This window comes from Bos javanicus, chromosome 26, assembly GCF_032452875.1.
Source record: "Bos javanicus breed banteng chromosome 26, ARS-OSU_banteng_1.0, whole genome shotgun sequence".
Lineage (NCBI taxonomy): Eukaryota > Metazoa > Chordata > Mammalia > Artiodactyla > Bovidae > Bos > Bos javanicus.
The window spans coordinates 18,751,359-18,773,100 of record NC_083893.1 but is presented as its reverse complement, the minus strand read 5'-3'; the positions used below and the strand labels follow the sequence as shown (position 1 = coordinate 18,773,100).

At 48.0% G+C, this 21,742-nt stretch overlaps 1 protein-coding gene across 1 annotated transcript; it reads right to left on the bottom strand.

Moving 5' to 3' along the window:
• Positions 1 to 8,806: 8,806 nt before the first annotated feature.
• On the bottom strand, positions 8,807 to 15,824 carry MARVELD1 (MARVEL domain containing 1). Its single transcript, XM_061402986.1, has 2 exons — positions 10,949 to 15,824; positions 8,807 to 9,376 (listed from the first exon to the last, which is right to left on the bottom strand). The coding sequence occupies exon 1, from the start codon at positions 13,767 to 13,769 to the stop codon at positions 12,567 to 12,569; it is 1,203 nt and encodes a 400-aa protein (XP_061258970.1). The 5' UTR covers positions 13,770 to 15,824; the 3' UTR covers positions 8,807 to 9,376; positions 10,949 to 12,566.
• Between the last annotated feature and the right edge of the window lie 5,918 nt (positions 15,825 to 21,742).

The following is a 21,742-nucleotide window of genomic DNA, read 5'->3' as shown; positions in this document are numbered from 1 at the left end:
CATCTTACATTTCTTTTTTCTTTTCTTCTTCTTTTTTTTTTTCTGGCCGCACAGCTTGTGGTAACTTCTTTCCCCGACCAGGGATCAAACCCAAGCCCCTGCAGTGGAAAGGCAGAGTCTTAACCACTGGACAGCCCGTAGGAAGTCCTTTCAGCTTGCATTTCAATATTTCTCTTGAACATGACTATCTATCTCCCTCATTGTGCCCTGAGATCCTGAGAGCAAGGGAGACTATGACTTAACATCTTGCCAGTCCCACTTTCTGCCAAGTATAGAGCAGAGCCTTGGCGTAACAGGTACTCAACAAATACTTGTTTTAAAATAAATGAGTAACACAGAAAACAACAAGTGTTCATGAGGATGTGGAGAAAGCAGAAGCTTTGTGTGCTGTTGGCGGGAATGTAAATAGTGCAGACTGTATGGAAAACAGTTTATGGCAGTTCATAAGAAATTAAGCATAGCATCACCGTATGATCCGACAATGCCACTTTCGTGTATACACACAGGAGAGGAGGAAGCAGGGTCTCAAAGAGATATGTGTACTCCCATGTTCATAACAGTTTCAATCGCAAAAGCTAAAATGTGGAAGCAACCCAAGTGTCCCTTAAGGGAGAGATAGATAAACAAAATGCAGTGTATCTGTATACAATGGACTATTTCTCTTTAAAAAGTTAGGAAATTCTGACACAGGCTACAATGAATGGACCTTGAAGATATTAATGCTGAGTGAAATCAGCCAGTCACTATATGATTACACTTACACGAGGTACCTAGAGCAGTCAAATTTATAGAGACAGAAGGTATTGAATAGTGGTTTTCAGAGGCTGGAGGAAGGAGGAAAAAGGATTTATTATTTAATGAGCATGGACTTTCAGTTTTTTTTTTTTTAATTTTATTTTATTTTTAAACTTTACATAATTGTATTAGTTTTGCCAAACATCAAAAGGACTTTCAGTTTTGAAAGATAAGAAGAGTTCTGGAGATGGTTGCCCAATAGTATGAACATACTCAAAACCAGTGAATTATACATTTAAAAAGTGATTAAGATGGTATGTGTATTTCGCCACAATTTAAAAAAAATTAAATGAAAGAATGATAAAGTGTGACATACCCATTAGTGGACTATTATTTGTATTTATCATAAAAAGTAACAAAATATTGATATGTGCTACAACATAGATGAACCTTGAAAACATTATGCTATGTACACACAAAAGATCACATATTCTTTAATTCCGTTTATATGGAATGTCTAGAATAGGAGAATCCATAGAGACAGGAAGTAGATTGATTAGAGGCTGCCAGTGACTGGGTGGAAGAAGGAATTGGGTGGAAGGAATTGGTGGAGGAAGGAACTGGTACAGTGTTTCTTTTTGGGGGGATTGGGATGGAAATGTTTTGAAACTGGATAGTGGTAACAGTTGCACATCTTAGTGAGTATACTAAAACCACTGAATTGTACGCTCTAATATGGACAATTTCTTTGTGACATTTTATCTTAAAGGAACTGTTTCAACTTTTTAAATAAACAAATGAAAGAAATATTTGACTGGTATGTATTTTTAGATTCTCTTTACTATTTGGATTTTCTCTAGTATTTAAACTTATTATTTGGGTATATTTTTGGATTAATAGCTCACTGCCATTACTCTGAAAACTGTTCAATAAATATATCTTTATGTTCTTGTACCTGGGAAAGAAGTCCTCATGAGTAATGAGTTTTCCAGCTGTGACACAGTGAGTTGTCGGACAAACACAGCAAGGAAATGAATGTCTGCTGTTACACTCTTACTCAACAGCTCTTGGCAGCCATGAAAACAACCATTCATCAAACACGGGCACAAACAAAGTCTCACAGAGCAAGGCAGTGAAACCCTCAGCAATAAAACCTGTGGACTGTCCACCCGAAAGTTCCTTTCCCTCTTCCAGGGTATAGAGCTGGAGCTGAGCAGCTGATGCCCCACGAGGGACTACATTTCCAACCCCCTTACATATAGATTAGGTCATGTGACTCCCCAAAAGAAGAGTGTAGTGATAAATGCCACTTCTAGTAAATTCAGAAATCTCCCAAATGCCAGCTCAATGCAGAAGTGATGGCTGGGCCACAAGATGGAAGGAGCCTTAGTCCCTGAATCATTGCATGGTGGAAACCTCCTACTGGCCTGGAATATCCACAATGGACAGCTAGGTGAGGAAGAAATAGAATTATATGTGAACAATAAATAGGCTTTTATTATAGTTTCAGTTCAGTTCAGTTCAGTTCAGTCACTCAGTCCTGTCCGACTCTTTGCGACCCCATGAATCACAGCATGCCAGGCCTCCCTATCCATCACCAACTCCCAGAGTTCACTCAGACTCACGTCCATCGAGTTAGTGATGCCATCCAGCCATCTCATCCTCTGTCGTCCCCTTCTCCTCCTGCCCCCAATCCCTCCCAGCATCAGAGTCTTTTCCAATGAGTCAACTCTTCGCATGAGACACTGAAATGTTGAGGTGTGTTTGTTACAGCAACTTAAAACCAATATTCATTCATTCTACCAAACGACCACTTATTATGTGCCTTTCATGGGAATATAGAGAAGAATAGCCTAGAGTTCTTCCCTCAAGTTCTCATCTTATCAGTAAATTGGAAAATTAGATGAGAGAATTAGTGGGAGAGATGACTTAAAGTGCCACCAATGGAAGAGCAATAGATAACCCACAAAAATACCTGCAAAGACCAGCTACCATTAAGACATTGAGAAAATTAACCAAGAACTTCCCTAAAGGGATTTCTCTGGTTTCCTAGTGATTAGAATTCCAGGCTTTCAGTCCCCAGTTGGAGAACTGAGATCCTGCAAGCCATGCACCTCAGGCAAAATTAAACAACAAAAAAACCCCAAAGCTTTCTAAAAGGCATCAGGTTCAGGTTAATGTGTAGACAATTTTATTAAACCCATCAGTAAAATTATATAAACTATTCTGGAAAACAGAACAAGACAGAAAACTTTCCGATTTCTTCTGAGTCTAGAATGACCATCCCTGATACAAATGTCAGGCAAGAGCACATACACACAAATAGACAAATTACACCTGGAACAAGGCCAATAAAAGTAACAACAACAACAAAAATACGCCTACCGCACAGCTGAGCCATTCCACCGCTAGGTATCTACCAAAGACAAATGTCCACACAAATATTTGTGCATGAATGTTCACAGTAGCTTTATCTGCAAAAACCGAAAACTTGAAACAATGTAAATATCCATCAGCAGGTGAATGGATAAGCAAATTATAGTATATCCATACAATGGAATAATACTCAGAGGTAGCTAAAAATAGATGAACTATTATTACAACAGTAACATGAATGAATCTCAAAATGAGGGAGTATAAGAGGTCAGACTGCCCCCTCCACCGGAAAAGAAAAGGCACATATTGTACATTCCATTTAGATAAACTAATCTACCATCACGGGACAGAGATGAGTAGGTTTGTGGGGTGGGGAGATGGGAAAGGGAAAAAGATATTACAAGGTACAAGGGGACACAAAAAAGCTTTGGGGAACTATGGATATGTTCATAGCCTTAATTGTGAAGGCTTCACAAGAATACACATGTCAAAACTCACCAGAATGTACATTTAAACCATGTACAGTTTAATGTATGAGTATACCCTAATAAATCTGTGTGCATATGTGTATGTATATATACATATATGTGTGTGTGTGTGCACGCAAAGTCGCTTCAGTCATGGCAGCCTGCCAGGCTCCTCTGTCCATGGAATTCTCCAGGTAAGAATACTGGAGTGGGTTGCCATGCCCTTCTCCAGGGGATCTTTCCCATCCAGGGATCAAACTCGCATCTCTTATATCTCCCACACTGGCAGGTGGGTTCTTTACCACTAGCACCACCTGGAAAGCCATATATATATACATATAGGCAAGCACTTTACCTCTCCGAGCATCTTTGCGAACTGTGAAGAAATTGGGACATGTGTCGTCTTTATTACTATTAATGCCATTATCAGTAACAATATCATCATTTTTATTATCCCTATCACAGTCAGTACAAAAAAAGACCCCATCACCTCAGTCTTCCAGCCCACTATCTTAATATCATTGATGGAGTTCATCAGGTTTAACTTAAAAGGAAAAACAAACTCAGCAAGTTCACTAGTTCCTAGGGATGGCTGGGAGGAGATAGAAACAAGCTGAAAAATACAACAGAGTTTACCAGGATGTGAGGAAATGTTGTGAAATGCCCAGATATGCAACGGCTAGGGAAGTCAAGCAAGTAATCGTTGCTGGAAACACCCCGTGTTCCTGGGCTAATTTTGACTTGAATGCAATCATTGAAGATCCTGCAGACATGTAATGAGGAGAGTTTGTGAATGTCCCACTGCTGACACCTGAAAACTCATGGTCAGTTTGTCTCTCCAGAGGGACTGGAACCCCAGAAAACAAGATGAAAATAGAGAGTCCTTTCAAGCTGAAGAGTCAGAACTGCTTGCAGCACAGGGGCTCAGCCAGGAGACTGCCAAAAGGAATTAAAAGAGCAAGAAGGATCTCAGATTCCATAGGAAAGAAGGCAGTCCTGAACTTCAGGAAAGTAGCAATAATTTTTTAACACTTCAATGCCATCTTTTCAAGAAAACTTAAATCTGGATACAAGAAAAAACAGGTAGAGGATTCAATCTATGGCTGGTGAGATTGGGAATTCCAACCCAAAATATAGGACAAGATTGTAAAAGACGGAGTTCAGTATACAAAAGTTCAGGGTCGGGTCAGACAATCAGACCTATGGCACGGGGTTTTGAGAGGGAGAAGGGCTGGGTGGAGGAGCAGTTTTATAAATGCTTCTGACATCTGTCCAGCAGACAGAGGGACTGTCTCCAGGGCCTTAGGAGAGTGACCTCAGCCCAGTGAGCTGATCAAACCTGAAGGCCATTATCCAACTTCATTTTAAAGCAGGAAGAGAGAAGTTGAGATAATTCAGGCCTGTAATAACATAGCTTTCCTTCCTGCCTTAGCTTAAGACAGAACTATTACAAAAGCTAGTGCCGCTCTGGGTGAAGTCTGGATGGCCAGGAGAAACGGTCTGCTGGGAAATCCTCACAGCAGAGCGTGGTAGCTGAGATCTGACTTTGCATCTTGTTTCTGTTACTTGGTCAAGTGCCCTGGGGAAATCAGTTTACCCTTCTGAGCTTGTCTCCATGTCTGTTAAATGGGAGCTTTTAATACCACATGGGCTGGTGAGAATGATAAGGATGTTACATGAGGCATCCAACATGTTCTTGAAAAGTGAAAGTGAAAGGCACTCAGTCCTGTCCGACTCTTTGTGACCCCATGGTCTATTCCATGGAATTCTCCAGGTCAGAATACTGGAGTGGGTAGCCTTTCCCTTCTCCAGGGGATCTTCCCAACCCAGGGATCAAACCCAGGACACCCACATTGCATGCAGATTCTTTACCAGCTGAGCCACAAGGGCTGTCCAAGAATACTGGAGTGGGAAGCCTATGCCTTCTCCAGCATGTTCTCGGCTCATTGCGAACACTTGGTCAAGTTAGTTCACTTTCTTCCCCCTTCTCATCTTTCTCAGAAGTGCTTTACCTGGGGCATCAGAGAGCCCCCTTCTGGACTCCTGGAGATGACAGCAAGAACAGGCTGCACACCCATCCCTCCGCTCTGTCCCACCATGCTGGCATCAAGGAGCAGAGGGACTGCCTCTGGGAGCTGGCCCTCACCACAGTGCTGGGGAAGGAACATCACAGCCTTGGTGCCTACAAGATCCCAAAACCCCCCCAGTTCAAAAAGAATTGGGGTCATGGAACAGGGAGGGCAAAAGGGCTTACTGGAATTTCCTCAGGCAGATGAAGTTGGTGTGGAGGCCCACACCGTCCTGCGGGCTGTTCCCAGAGTGCTCCCGAGGTTCTGGCCACGTCCCCAGCATACCTCCCCTTTGCCATGTACGGTCCAGAGAGGGTCAGGCCCTGCTCGCCTCTCTTCAGCTGCTCCTACTCACCCCAATCCCTGGTGCTCTTCTCCCCAGGTCTGGCCGTGAAGTGGAATATGCCCACCCCTCTGCTCCCTCCCCTCCTTGCTACTCTTGGCACTCTGGGCACAAGGAACACAGAGCTGGGCAAGTCACGTCCCTCCCAAGTTTCTAACTTTTCATCAGTTTGAAAAAAAACAAAAGGACCAGTTTATACTATGATATCCATGGAAAGCAGCCTAGGGAGTAACAGTTAGCCAATATTAGATACTACACTTGACCTTAGACAAAAGGCTGAGAAGCAATAGCCAATATTAGAATGTTACAAATGATCCTGAAAGCCCCCCAAATTCTTGCAGTTTCTGACTATTTATGTAGACATTTAAAAAGGGCTAGCAATGACACCCTACTCCAGTACTCTTGCCTGGAAAATCCCATGGATGCAGGAGCCTGGTAGGCTGCAGTCCATGAGGTTGCTAAGAGTCGGAGATGACTGAATGACTTCACTTTCACTTTTCACTTTCATGCATTGGAGAGGGAAATGGCAACCCACTCCAGTGTTCTTGCCTGGAGAATCCCAGGGAAAGAGGAGCCTGGTAGGAGGCCGTCTATGGGGTCACACAGAGTCGGACACGACTGAAGTGACTTAGCAGCAGCAGGGCTTCTCAGGCCGCACTAGTGGTAAAGAACCCGCTTGCCGATGGAGTTGTAAGAGACGCAGGTTCAATCCCTGGGTCGGGAAGATCCCCTGAAGGAGGGCAGGGCAACCCACTCCTGTATTTGCCTGGAGAATCCCATGGACAGAGGAGCCTGGTGGGATACAGTCCATGGTGTCAGAAAGAGTCAGACATGACTGAAGCGACTTAGCACATGCACAGAGCTATATTATTATATTTATAGAACATGTAGAAAGGGTTAGAACTTTATTATTGTTTAATTTTTAAAGCAAGCTGTGGAAGAGTGTAAATGTGTGTGTGTGTATGTATGTATGTGAGTAAGCATCCATATGTTTAATTACTTATAAAAATTAAGGAAGAAGGCTTAATAGTGAACAATAGCTTATCTCAGATATGAGATTAGGATGATCGAATGACTTCATTTACTTTATATACTTTAAAAAAATCAATAGGTATATATTGCTATTTTATTCTACAAATAGCAATTGTAACAAACAAAAACAATAAAAATACAAATACTGCTAACAAGACTTTTCTCTCATATCCCTGCTCTTTCCTTTTATGTCTGGAAAGAAATTCTTTTTTTTTTTTTTGGAAAGATGTTCTTAATTCTTACTCACCACTGGCCATCCCACTCCCTATCCCTAGAAAAGCAGGAAAAATAATAGAAATGAACAAATCCCTCAGATTCCCCAGACCCAAATAGTCTCAATTAAGTCCCCTAGGAGCAGTGTCTTATTTAAAAGTGCCCCTGGCATTAAACAGGAAATATCAGATTAGGCCATTCCTGCACACCTGGTCTCCACAATCGAAAACCAAACTCCCCTTCCACCTCGGAGCCTGCCAGAGGCCCATGGGGCTTAGCAACTGGCTGCCTGCAGAGGGTAGTAAAACAACATCTACCTTCCAGGCTCAGTCTTGCCATTTGCCAGCTGTGTGGCCATAGATCGGAGAAGGCAATGGCAACCCACTCCAGTACTCTTGCCTGGAAAATCCCATGGTCAGAGGAGCCTGGTGGGCTGCCGTCTATGGGGTTGCACAGAGTCGGACACGACTGAAGCGACTTAGCAGCAGCAGCAGCAGTGGCCATAGATAAGGCCCTTCTCTCTGGGACTCTATTGCTTCTATTGAACAGGCAGTGCCAACCTCTAGACTGGTGACAAGATCAAATAAGATAATGCAAGTAAAAGCACATTTTCAATAGCAAATGCTCCACCAAGCTAAAGTAGAGCAGGGGCTTACCTGCCTTTGCATAAAGGCTACTTTTTATTTTCATGATATTCATGAATTGACACAGAGGGAAGAGGGGAGAAAAGGAAGATCCTGGGCAACTGGTAGCATTTTCCTCCATCTGGAAATCCAAACCATGGAGAGGAGGAGGAAAGAGAGAGAGAATCAGAAAGAGTCAGACTATGCTGTATATTGAGGTGGGTGCTTCGGAAGAAAGTGGGTGTGGAGCACACACAGTATCCAGTCTCTGCCTGGAGCTGTTCTAGGTGGTTCTGCCAGTAGAACTCTATGTCCAGGCTACAGACTTCAAGCCCAGGTCACAGGAGGAAGGTGCCAACAAGGAAGTCTGTTAACTACCCTCCAGCCCTTTCCAGGGCACCTCAGTCGGCAGGCTGTGGCTGGAAGGCAGAGACTGGGGACCAGATTGGGTGTGTCCAGGAGGCAAGACCAGACCAGGCACAGTGGCCTGCAGGAAACACCCAGAGCCTGGGCTCTAAGAGACCCCACTGTGGCCCCAGTCAGCTCTGTAATGCTAGGCAAGGTTCCACTCCACCTGGAGTTCATTTCCCCCTTCTGTAAAATGATGGGTTTGCACCAGAACAGGGTCCTCTGGCTCTGTCACCATAGTCATTCTGTGCCAGTCCATCAGGCAGTGGAGCTCCCCAAACAGAGGGCCCATTGAGAGCCAGGGCAGGAGCTTCTGGAATTCCCTCCAGCCTCAATCAGGGACAGACATAGTTTTATTCCTCTGATTCCTGTGTCCTGCCTTAACTGGAAACCTATGACCTCATTTTTCTTTCCCTCCCAGAAAGAAGGGGAAGCCAGGAAAGCAGAAAGGAGGCAGACAAGTGTGGCAAAATGTGATGATGGAAGGAGGCTGGGGGACCTGGCACAGAGTGGGCAGGAGAGAAGACACATACCCTCAGATCAGACAAACCAGTTTATTCAGAAAAGCGTATCCGTCATCATCACTAAACTACTGAATGAGGCACTTCGGTCCCCACTCCCTACCCTTCCTCACCCACCCTCTCTTTTGGCCTTCGCAGAACACCAGAGAAATCCTCTCCTGGGCCTGCAAGTGGTCCCAGACTTTTGGGCTGGGGACAGCCCACAGCAATCTCAGGTTGGATAGAGTCCTGGAGTCCAGAGAGGGAGGCCAAGGAGGCTGCCTCCAGAACTCAAAGTTCCAGACCAACTTCAGATGGCCTTGCCCACGGCCCCGGGTCCTGGAAGGGAGCAGAAGATGGTGTGGGGCCGTCTTCAGGTCCTTCCCACATCTTGGATAAGCAGTGGGAGGCCAAGCAGGAAGGCACAGCTAGCAGAGCCGGTGAGCTCTGGAATGTTTCAGGCACGTGTGGCTGGATAAGGTACCATGAAGGCCAGGGAGACGTCTGCTCCTGAGTAAGGTCATCTGATCACAGACAGAGCACCATGGGCTTGAGGCTAAGAAGAGGTCCTCATCGGGCCGGATCTGAGCTGCAGATGAGCTGTGATGATCTAAAATAGAGAAAAGCAGCATGTGCTGGAGCTTAAAAGCCATTGTTTAGGGTTCAGGGGTGCATGGCTCAGTTCCAGGTGTCTGGAAGCTTGTGCCAAGTCACAGACACAAGCAGAAGGGGGATTTCTCTATGTCAAGGCAAAATGAACCTTCACCATCTTGGCTGTTCCACTGAATACGTCATACCCCAGGAAAGGGAGCTGCTGAGCAAAGACTGTTCCCCCTTCCCTCATCCCTCCATGGCCAGTGAAGACACTGAAACCTTCTGCTGGCCCAGGGAAGTAGGCCCTAGGAGACACCGGCATGACCTGCTCTGGGAGTCTCCATGGCCTCAGCAACATGGAAACTTGAAACAGAAGAAACAAAGTCGCTGGGCTTCCAGACACCCCCAGCACTCCAGCAGAGCCCACCCCCCGGCCCTGGCTGGCACCAGCGGTGGGATCTGAGGAAACAGGCGGGGGTGGGGTGGAGGTGGGGGTGCGGACAGCACGGCAGGCCTGGCAGCAGGACTCCAGCCTGAGACGCTGAAGGGCTCAGGATTTCCCAGAATTTCCCAGAGGACAGAAAACAACGGCAACAATCACACGAACAATCACAATTGTAATGGGTATAGCGTTTTAGTTTTGCAAGACGAAAAAGTTCTGGAGATGGGTGGTGCTGATGGTTGTACAACAATGTGGATGTATTTAACGCCATTGAACTGTTCGCTTCAAAGATGGTTTCAACGATCAATTGCATGTTAGAAATATTTTACCACAATTACAAAAACTTTTTTTCTCAAGATAACCATGGGGAATTCCCTGGCAGTCCATGGCTAGGACTCAGCGCTTTCACTGCCAAGGGCACAGCACAGGTTCGACCCCTGTTCAGGGAACAAAGACCCTGCAAGCCACGTGGGTTGGTCAAAAATTTTAAAAATAAGTAAATCAAAAATCAAGATAACCATGTTAATGGTATCTAACATGCATTGACACCCTATTGAAATACAGTACAGCCTGGTTCTGGAAAGGTCAGGCTGCCAGGTTTCAAATCTGAGCTTCACCACTCACCAGCTGGGAGACTCTAGGTAAGTTACTTAACCTCTCTGAGACTCATATTCCTCATATAGAATATGGAAATAAGAATAGAACGCAGCTCAAGAGGCTTAGTGAGAGAATGAAATAAATACACTGAGTCCTTTGAGTAGTGCCAGGCACACAGTAGGGCTGGAAAGATGCAAAGTGGTGACTCTGTAAAACTTACAAAAGCACTCCACACCCTCACTTAGATCTCATCACAGAGAAACCTAAGACATCTCCACTAAGCTTTACAAACATGCTCACAAAAACATATTCTGACCTCCTCTATTCTAGTTTCTAATCCAGAGAGGGTCAAAACTTTTCCAAAGAGCAGACTTCTGAGGACTTGGCAAAAAAGTTGAATTGTCACAACTGTGGACATTGTGGTTATTACTGACATCCCTTCAACTTGCTCTCTGAATGAAAACCCTTTAGCTGTTAGAAAAGGAGGGGTCTCTGAGCTTTTTTATTCAAAGGTCTATGATCTCTCCAGAAAGCCAAGAAGCATCTTACCTTACAGCTGGCCAGCTGTTCATCCCAGATCCAGAGTGTTCTCTGTTTGGTGTGACCCACTGCTGCCAGTTGCTTATGGTCAATGTCAGCATCTCTTAGGGGTGATATTTCTTTTGACTGGGAAACCGGGAAACCATCTGGATAAACTTGGCTTCATTTCCCCAAAAAAACGTAAAGTGGAAGTCACTCAGTAGTGTCCACCTCTTTGTGACCCCACAGACTATGGAATTCTCCAGGCCAGAATACTGGAGTGGGTAGCGTTTCCCTTAGTAAAGGAATGTTCAAATCCACTGTCCCCCAGGCTACCGTTGGCCTGGCAGGGGTGGCTATTTTATCTTTTACACAGGGAGTCTCGGGTTCTCTCTGCTATAGAAATTCCCTGGGAAGAGAGGGAGTGCCCCACCTCTTCAAACAGACCACAGCCAATGGGCTGGGCCCCTTGCTGATAAATGAGAGTCAGGACTACTTGGAATATAAGGTGGGAGAAACTGATCCCAGTCCAGAGGCACTTAACACTGTAAATTCCATTACTCAGGGGCCTCTTTCAGTGCAGGACTTCTCAGAGCCTTTGATATGCTAATGAGCACTGTGAATCTTCAAAAAAAGGGAGAAAGCACCTTTGACAACCCCCCCTGGCCTTGAAACCATCCATTAACTAGCTCCAGAGCCGGGATTCCCGGAAGCATCCAAGACTTTAAAGTAAACACTGCTAGACAACTCTTGACTTGGGGTGGGAAGATGGGGTTCTAATCTTTTTCTGGCTGTTCCCAAGGGCATTATCTTAGTCTCCATCTGCAAAAAAGGGTGGGGCTCGCCTAACATTCCTTGACGGTGACGTGGGATCCCTAACGCAAAAAGATATAGGGAGGTGGGGACGGAACAGAAGCCGGTGAGAAGAAGGCTGGGAAGGTGAGGCCAGGAAATCAAGTGGGCGGTACGGCCAGACCTCCTTGAACCCCGACGACAAAGGCGGAACAGGCAGAGGAAAAGGTCACAGTCCACGGGCACTTCCTATCCATCTTCACCGTTGCAGATGGGCCCCAACGCAAGACATCAAAGCACCGAGGGACGGCCCCAAAGGGCTGCGCAGAGTACCCGCGCAATCCTAGACTAAAACCACACCCGTCGCTCAAGTTGAGACCAGCGGAGGCCGGTCCCCGGCTCCGCCCGCGGCGGCGTGCCTGCTTTTTTCAGCACTCGGGGCTGTAAGGAGGGCCGGGGCGAGGGGGCGCTCTGCCCAAAGCGGGGCGGAAGGGAGGGGGCAGCGGCGCCGCCAGTATACAGATTCCACTTTGGGAGCCTCGCCCGGATCTACGCGGCGCCTGTCCACGTCTTGCTCGCGGCCGGGAAGGGGAAGAGGAACCGCGAGGCTTCGCCTCAGGGCGGCCCATCTGCGAGTGTGTGTCCGCCCCCTCGGATGTAGCCCATGGGGTCCCAGGAGACCGCGCAGCTGTCCCGGCTCTGGGCCGCGGCGATGCCTTGGGGGCGGGAACTGCGATCGGGGCTCTGGGGTACGGGAGGCGACGGGAACGCGGGGCGAAGGGAGGGTGCCGGGGCGCCCGAGAGCGGGGCGGCGGCAGCTGGAAGGACGGGTGCCCAGCCCCGCGGCGCGGCGGCCTCACGCCACCTCCCGTTCGCCTTGGCAGTGGCGGCAGCCTCCGTAGAGCGCCGAGAGCAGGTAGAGGCCGAGGCAGAGACCGCCGCAGACCGCTGCCGCCAGGAAAGCGTGGTAGGCGCAGGACATCTGGTAATCCTTGAGGTTGCAGTAGCTGTGACTCTGCGTCTGCCCGATCATGATGCCCATCGCTGCGCCGTAGAGCGCGGCCGCCAGCAGGTCGTGCGCCACGTTGACCACCAGCCAGCGCGAGCCCAGCACCGGCACCAGCTCCTGCTTGCCCAGCAGCGTGAGGAAGTAGAGGGCCAGGGTCAGCAGCCAGAAGAGCACGGACACGAAGAGCGCGAAGTGCACGGGGCCTTGGTACCGGCTGGTGGCGATGGTGATCCAGAAGGCGGCGCCCGCCAGCAGCTGCAGAAGCCGCAGCACGCCCAGCGGGCCGCGCAGAAAGGCCCGCTGCAGGCTCACCGCGCCGCGGGCCGCGCGCGCCTGGGGCGGTGGCTGGCGCGGGGGCGGCGGGAGCATGGCCCCCGGGCGCGGCGGCGGCGGCGGCGGCGGCGGGGCCCCGAGCAGCGGAATGGCGGCGTCTGGCTCGCGGGGATGGCCCGGCGGACGTGCCCCTGAGCTCGCTGCGGCCTCCTCGCTCCTCTCCGAGTCCTCCTCTCTTCCTCTCCCCTTCTCCCCTCCCTTCCTCCCCGCTCTCCTCCCCGCAGCCCTCTCTTTCTCCCTTACTCTCTCTCCACCCCTCCTGCCCGCCCTCTCTCTTCCCCCACTTCGTCTCCACCCCCACGCGCTCCTCCCGGCTTCCTGCCTTCTCTCTTTTTGGGCCTCGTCCACCAGTCGCCAAACTCCCAACTCGGATTCCTTTCTCCTCGGGGCAGGGCGGAGCGCACCCGCAGCCCCAGCAGGACGCAAGTCTTCCTTTCCGTCCGACTGGGAAAAGTTTATACCACATCTGCCCGCCCTGCCTCTCTGCCTCCCTGGCTCCGGTCCAGCCTCGGAGCAGAGAGCTGTCTTCTGGAGCTGGAGCGTCCACCCCCAACCCCCCAACCCCGCCCCCACTCCCAACCTTAGGCTGGGCCCTTTTCTTTCTCCTCTCTCCTGTCCTGCAGCCCGCTGGGGCCTCCCGGCCCTTCCTTGGCGAGGGAGCAGAGCAGTGCTGGGCTTAAGCTGCCACCTATTCTCACCTGGACATCCGAGTATCATACCCTGCTAGTGCTCACCTCAAACTTATTCTTTCTAAAGCTGGGCTCAGACTTGGACTCAGCCATCTGAGTCCTTCTGTCATTGAAAGGGACCATCACCCACTCCAGGCCTCCACTTTGCTTCCCACTGCACAAAGCAAAGTCCGAGTTAGTCCAATCTCTTTTCCAGCCTTCTTTGCCATCAAGTGTACTAAAAGCAGACTTCCCAGCACGACCAAGACACAAACCCAGCTCTAAGAGATAGCAAAGCCCAACAATGCTTTACATTATTGCTATTACGGTGCTTTGCAGAAATTCTCATCTATGAAGTCTCATTTGACAGCCCCCAAAGATACATACAGGGGTTTCCCAGGTGGCGCTGGTGGTAAAGAACCCACTTTCCAATTCAGGAGACATAAGAGACATGGGTTCCACCCCTAGGTCAGGAAGATCCTTTGGAAGAGGGCATGGCATCCCACTCCAGTATGCTTCCCTGGAGAATCCCAAGGACAGAGGAGCCTGGTGGGTTACAGTCCATAGGGTCACAAAGAGTCAGACACGACTGAAGCAACTTAGCACTCATGCACATAAGATACATACCATTATTTTTCTCATCTTGCTGAGGAGAAAAAGGAAGCCTAGAGGGGTTAAGACTACGAAGCTGGTAATTACTGCTGGTCTTTCTTCCCTCCTCTTATGAACTAACCTTCATGCACTGTGGCATCTTTCTAAAATACAGACCTGGTTGTGTATATACAGTGCTTCCTGCTGACCACATGATATAGGGTTCTATCTCTTCTATGGACATGTTTCACATGTTTCATCTGGCCCCAACGGACTCCCAATTTCCTGGTTTCCCTCTTCCTTTTCTTACCCATGCTCACATTCAGTATGCCAACCGCATCAAACCTCTTAAGGTTCCGGAATAGGCTCTTCAATCCCAGGCTTCCTTGGTAGCTCAGCTGGTAAAGAGTCCATGTGCAATGCAGGAGGCCCCAGTTCAATTCCTGGGTCAGGAAAATCCCCTGGAGAAGGGACAGGCTACCCATGCCAGTATTCTTAGGCTTCCCTGGTGGCTCAGATGGTAAAGAATCCACCCGAAATGCAGGAGACCTGGGTTGGGAAGATCCCCTGGAGGAGGGCATGGCAACCCACTCTAGTATTCTTGCCTGGAGAATCCCCATGGACAGAGGAGCCTGATGGGCTGCAGTTCATGGAGTCACGAAGAGTGGGACATGGATGAGCGACTAAGCAGCAGCACTTCAATCCCAGACCCCGCTGGCTGACAAACTCCTATTTAACCTTCAATGCCCAGTTTAAATGTTTTTCCTTTGGTTTGTTGGCTCTTCTAGGCACCTCATTGGAGGGTCCCTCAGCATAGTTCTAAGTCAGCTCCATCTTATCCATCTTTGCCTGTGCCTGGCACATAGGAGATTCAGTAAATATCCATGGAGTGGATGACTGGGTGGCTGCAGACACGGCAGTGGAAGTGAGAAGACACCTGTTGTCCTGGGAAGTGTGCCTGGATAAGACCTCCAGCTTATCTACCCTGCAGAGCTTGTCCCTCATCTCAGTCATGGGATGAGATTGCTGGTCCCTGGCTCCCCTTGAGGGAAAAGCTACATGGTTTTCAGGGAGCTAATGCCTCCCACTGCCAACTCAGCCCCACCTAGAGGTACCTGAGAAAACTCCAAATGTAAATTTTAAATTAAAAAATGGTGTGTATACCACTCACATTTTTGTAAGATAGTGTGGCATAGACCCTCGGTGCAAGCCTGAGAGGCAGACTGCCGGGCTACTTCTCACTGCCTCACCACTCCCTAGTGCTGGGAGGTGGTGTGTGTGTGTATGTGTGTGATTTAACCTCTTTGTGCCTCAGTTTCCTCATCTGTGAAATCCTTTTATTCAGCAGATGGGTGTTAGCACTTAGTAATGCTTGGCACTATTTGAGGGGTTAGAGATACATAATATATATGTGATTGTTATGAACTGAATGCTTACTATACGCTAAGCATTACTGTGCTTAGTAATAAATTACATCATATTTATTGTGCTATCTAATCCTTATACCAACTCTTTATTTTTATTTTTATTTTTTTAATTTTATTTATTTATTTTATTTGACTGTACTGGGTCTTAGTGGTGTCATGTGGGATCTAGTTCCTTGACCAGGATTGAACCCAGGCCCCCTGCACTGGCAGCGTGAAGTCTTAGCCGCTGGACCACCAGGGAAGTCCCGTATACCAACTCTTTAAATAACTGGTATTGGGACCTCCCTGGGGGTCCAGGGGCTAAAACTCCTAGCACCCAATGCAGGGGGCCCAGGTTCAATTCCCGGTCAGAGAATTAGATCCTTCACATCTCAACTAAGAGTTAGCATGCCTCAACCACAGCTCCTACCTGCTGCAACAAAGATCGAAGACCCCACGTGCCACATCTAAGACCCAATGCAGCCAAATAAACATACTTTATAAAATAAGTAAAATAACTGGTGTTAACTCTGATTCACTGATGGGGCAACCAAAGCTTAGAGGGATAAGGAAGAGGACCATGGTCACAGAACTAATGGGTGAAGGTTTAAACAGCAGCCCAGGTGTGGCTGACCCCAGGTCCACATTCAGTGTGCTTTTATAGTTTCTCATATTTAATTCTCAGCTACTCTCACAGGGACCCAGAAAGGTTACAGGACTTGCCCAAAGAAACACAGCTACTCAGTGTGGGGACTCAAACCTAGGTCTTCTAGTCCCGATTTCGGGTCTTTTCCCTCAACATCCCTGAGCAACCCTTGGAGAGACATCCTTCAGTGTCTTCAGGGTGCCAGTCTTGAGTGGGGCTGGGACTAGAATGCACAGCTGAACGCTGAATCTTTGTGCTGGACCAGTGACAGGGAATTACGCTACAAAACTATCTCTGTAAGTGGGGGACCTAAGCCAACAAACATTTTAGAGGCAGACAAGAGAATCCCTTCCCTCTAAAAAAGGCATCTGGAGAGTTGGGGGTGGGGCGCCACCTGGTGGACATAAACTTTGGGCTTCACAAGGCAAATCCTACTCCTTACAAGGAAACATCTTTGACAGCTTTGAGGAGGTATTTTTAGCCTCTGGAATGTTGAAAATATTCCAAAAGGCAGTCCATCAGACTTTGCAGAAGCATAACCATGCCCAAAGATCTAGATACCTCCAACACAACAAATACAGTCTAAGCACCCAATGGATGCAAACGAGCTGGGTGTGGAATACAGGAATGAAGAGGACCAAGGCCTGCCCTCCAAGTGTTTGCACTCTGTTGGTAGGAGGGGGACAGTTGTGGACACAACAAAGAGACGTAGACGAGAATTATAAGGAAAATACAAAAGGGAAAGTGTTGGTGGTGGGAGGGCTGGAGAAAGATTCAAAAACAAAGTGTCATTTGAGGATGGATGGGATTTTGACAAGCAGAGGTGGAGGGTAGGTGTCTTGGACGAGGCAGTTCCCCTTCAGGCAGGTCCTGAGCCTCTTTGAGTGTTATCACCAGGCATGTATGCTGAGAATGCAAGGCCATGACTGCTCTTTCCCCCATCATTTCTCAGTGCTGTGTTTGCAGTCAGGAATTTCGAGGGATGAAGGAACATTTTCTCCCAGACACAGAGCAGACTTGCTTATTGCTTATGATAAAAGTGGTGAGGTAGGAGGGAACAGTGGTGGGTTTTCCCAGCTCAGTGCTCCTCAGCTATGATACAAACCTGTTGCATGTGTAACATCCACCTGGGCCCCTCCGTGGTGCCCCCGTGAAACTTGAAAACCAGAGAAAGATGTGTGACAACCGTGTGAATGTTGCTTGCTATGCCAACAGCAGTCAATCCTTTGTCTCTGACCCAGGAATCCTGTGTCTTCTGCCGGTATATATGAAACAACAGCAGATTAGCTTATTAGCTTATAAATTGGGTATATAAGTCCTGACAGGTGTTCCAGGCAGAAGGAGCACTGTGAGCCAAAGTAAGGCCAGATTGTTTAGGGAACAAGCAGTGACACTTGACAGTTGCTCTGAGCCCCGATGCAATGAGGCGACCTGTAACAAGAAGGACCACAGAGCCCACCCTGACATCCTAGGACTAGCTCTTGCTGCTCACAGTCAGATTCTGTTTTGTCTTCAGTCTCTGGGCGACTGTAAACATACCGTATATATAGATTCAACTCACACCTATTGTGTCCCAAGCCCTAAGCTGGCACTTGACCCAAATCAGCTAACAGCAGAGGCAAAAAGCATAGTAAGAAAGTACATGGGTGCAGGCACCTAGAGAATCCTGCCTTAAATCTAGTTAAATTACTAGATAAACATTTCCTGAACATGTACTGTGTACTGGCATTATGCTATAAGAGCATGCCTGAGCTGGAAGAGACCTTAAAGAATATTTGCTCCAGGCTGCTCATTTTTTGGAGGGGGTAATTGAGACTCAGAGAGAGTGAGTGACTTGCCTTAGGTCACACAATTGGTTGATGAAATGAGTACCAAATTTAGAACTTAGGTCTCCTGATTCACAATCCAGCCTGTTGCACCACTGGGATGGTACCGAAACAGGAAGTCCCCTACAGCTGCAGGACAGGGGGCTCTACTGGAGCTCTGTGAGCCAGGCCAGAACCCACATTCTCACCTGTGGGTCTCTAGGCTTGTTCTCCACATGGCTCCCACCAGCCTGCAGGAACAAGGGCCATGGGGTGATGGGTGGGGGGGGTCTCCTTTGAATGGAGCTAGGTGGGATTCTGGAGGTTCTCGAACCTGTTAATCTAGCTTTCAAGGACTGCCTAGGCCTTTGCAGGAGACGTGAGGTATCTTTGAGCAGAAGCAAGGGGCCATGGACTAGGCCTGGGCCAGCAGTGAAGGCGTTTGGCAAAGCTCAGACTTCCTCCCCAGGGGAGGCTGGCCAGGACCAGACCTGGAACCAGATGTACCCCCTGAGGCTGGTCTTTGTGTGAAGCCACCCAGGACACTGGCTCAAAAGGCTGCTTCCCCAGGGCTAAGTGACTGTGGGCTGCCAAGGTGGGTGGCCCTGAGACCACACCCTTGAGGGGCTGCCCCCTCCTCTGGGATCTGTGATGCAATGTGCAGACCCCAGGGAACCCTGTTTCTGGGGAAAAGGAGAGGCCTCACCTGTGAGGATGGACCCCTGAGCCAGGATGGCCCAAGTCAACCCCACCACTGCCCTTTAGTCTTGGATAAAATTGGAAATGGCCCAACAGGAATCAACAGCTGCAGAGCACTATCTGGCAGCCACGCATCACTTGTCTCAATACTTCCCCTAACAACCCTGTGAGGCAGGGGCTGTTAAGCTACTTCTGCTTGAAAATGAGGAAATGGAGGTCCAGGGAGGTAATGTGACTTATCGAATATCATGCAGCTTTGAAAGAACCAGCATCAGGGGAACTCTCCATGATTCACCATAACCTTAAGAGGCCCCAGTGGTAATGGGAGGCTGGCAACCCAAACAGTAGTGGAGGAGAAACCAGATTTGCTTTTTTTTTTTTTTTGGCTGTGTGGTTTGAGTGGGTCATGTCTTATAAAGAGTCTTCCGTAAGACTGGGGAAAGTTCACAGTTAAGGTAGATTCAGGGACTTTAAGATAGCTGTAGCATTTCTAGTGGCCAGGAAATCTAAATTTGGTTCCTAGCTTAGTCTGTCATTTTCCTCAGTTGTCAAATGGAGATAACCTTGACCTGTCTCTCAAGGTTGTGGGAGATGCAAGAGACATGGGTTTGGGAAGATCCCCTGGAGGAGGGAATGGCCACCCACTCCAGTATTCTTGCCTGCAGAATCTCCATGGACAGAGGAGGCTGGCAGACTACAGTCCATGGGGTCGCAGGGAGTCAAACATGACTGAGGCAACTTAGCACACACAAGGGAATGGCAGAAATGACATTGTGACTTCTTCAGTTCAGTCGCTCAGTCGTGTCCCACTCTGCGACCCCATGGACTGCAGCATGCCAGGCTTCCCTGTCCATCACCAACTCCTGGAGTTTACTCAAACTCATGTCCATTGAGTTGGTGATGCCATCCAATCATCTCATCCTCTGCCGTCCCCTTCTCCTCCTGCCTTCAATCTTTCTCAACATCAGGGTCTTCTGCTGCTAAGTCTGCTGCTAAGTCGCTTCAGTCATGTCCAACTCTGTGCGACCCCATAGACGGCAGCCCACCAGGCTCCCCGTCCCTGGGATTCTCCACTGTAAACTGGAGTGGGTTGCCATTTCCTTCTTCAATGCCTGAAAGTGAAAAGTGAAAGTGAAGTCTCTCAGTCGTGTCCAACCCTCAGGGTCTTCTAATTTATGACAAATCTCTTGTAGCTTAGTCAGTAAAGAAACTGCCTGCAATGCAGGAGACCCAGTTTCAATTCCTGGGTCAGGAAGATCCCCTGGAGAAGGAAATGGCAACCCACTCCACTATTCTTGCCTGGGAAATCCCATGGACAGAGGAGCCTGGTGGGCTACAGTCCATGGGGTCACAAGAGTCAGACATGACTGAGAGACTAAACCACTAAACCACCAAAAATTTATGTCAACAAAAACAAGGCAGTTTCTTCCTTGCTCACCAAAACTCAGGTAGCCCTGAGCCATCAGGAAAGAAGGAAGACTTCCAACCCTCAGCTATCTGGTCAACCTCTGCATTCAATACTTCCAGATGAAGTCCTAACAGTGCCACTCTCACTGGACTCTGAATTCCTGTGTGTCTATCATGTTTTATTATTTGCTGTATTGTTTTGTTTCTGTGATGTTTTGACATTTGGGACCTTGCAAACCTAGGGAGGGATTGCCCACTTCACGCACACCACCCAGAGTTAGCTAATTTCTAGAGATAGCAGGCATCTTGTCTGTGAGTACCTCTTTAATATGCAAACCAACGCATCCTGGCAGAACCTGCTGGAAATCTGCCATCTGTGGTACTGGGGGAAGTTCTTCACAAGGAGCTGCTGCACTTCAAAACTCACTGCAGAGCCTCTCAACTGGGGGCCAAGGGAAGCTGCTGGCCACTGTGCACTGCTGGCTGCCATGTGCTGTGGGATACAAGTGATAAGAAGCCCCCCACGCGGCAAGAGCCCCTGAGCGGGACCTGGCCCTGAAGAGTCCACATGTGCTCCACCTGTGCGGCGCTGGAGAAGACTCAACCTGAAGGAGCCGGTTGTGAAAAGCGCTCCACAACCAAGGAGAGGCCTTCCTCCTGGAGGTCTTGCCGGCTCCCTCTACCTGCAAAGCTGAGCACTGCAGCAGCCGGAAAAGGAGAAATATCTAATGGACTCACTTATCGCAGAGGTAAGTGGCGCAATACATAGGCAGTTACCTATGTATTTAGGGACTCAACTTCCATATGCAACCTTCTGTCTACATCTGGAGTTCCATACAATGATAAAACAGTTCCATATGTCCACCTAATGAATTACAGCTATCTTTCTTACAAATGAGCAATTCTCATCTCTCTCCAAAACCAATCTAAATACTTCTCAGATTTTGTAATAATTTGGAAAATATAGTGTTACATAAGGACTAAATTGTAACCTTAACTCCCAACAACTTACTTGTAAAATTAAAACATAAAGAGGAAGAAAAAATGTCAGTATATACAAAGATACCATGTATATAAGAGGGAAAATACGCAAAACTACTGTAGTCCTTGTTTTTGTAATTGGCCACATGGCTGTTTTAGAAAGCATTAGTGATTTCCCAACTGCATTTATTAGCTGGCATCCTACTATAAGCTTTCTCTTCTCCTCTGTTTACTTATTTAATAGTTATATTACTATAAACATATAATCTTATTTTTGCTCATTGGGTTATAATCTGTTACTGTCCTATTTTATCCTGATGTTCCCCGTTTGGCTAATGGGAGCCCTTACAATCTGACTCCTAGTCCTTTTGACACATCCCCATTATTCTGTGAATACTTCCTTATTTTCTTGCACAAGATGGTGTAGGGTCATCTTGAACTGTCTCAATCCCAGAAGTAGAATTAATCATTTATCCAAGGAACCCTT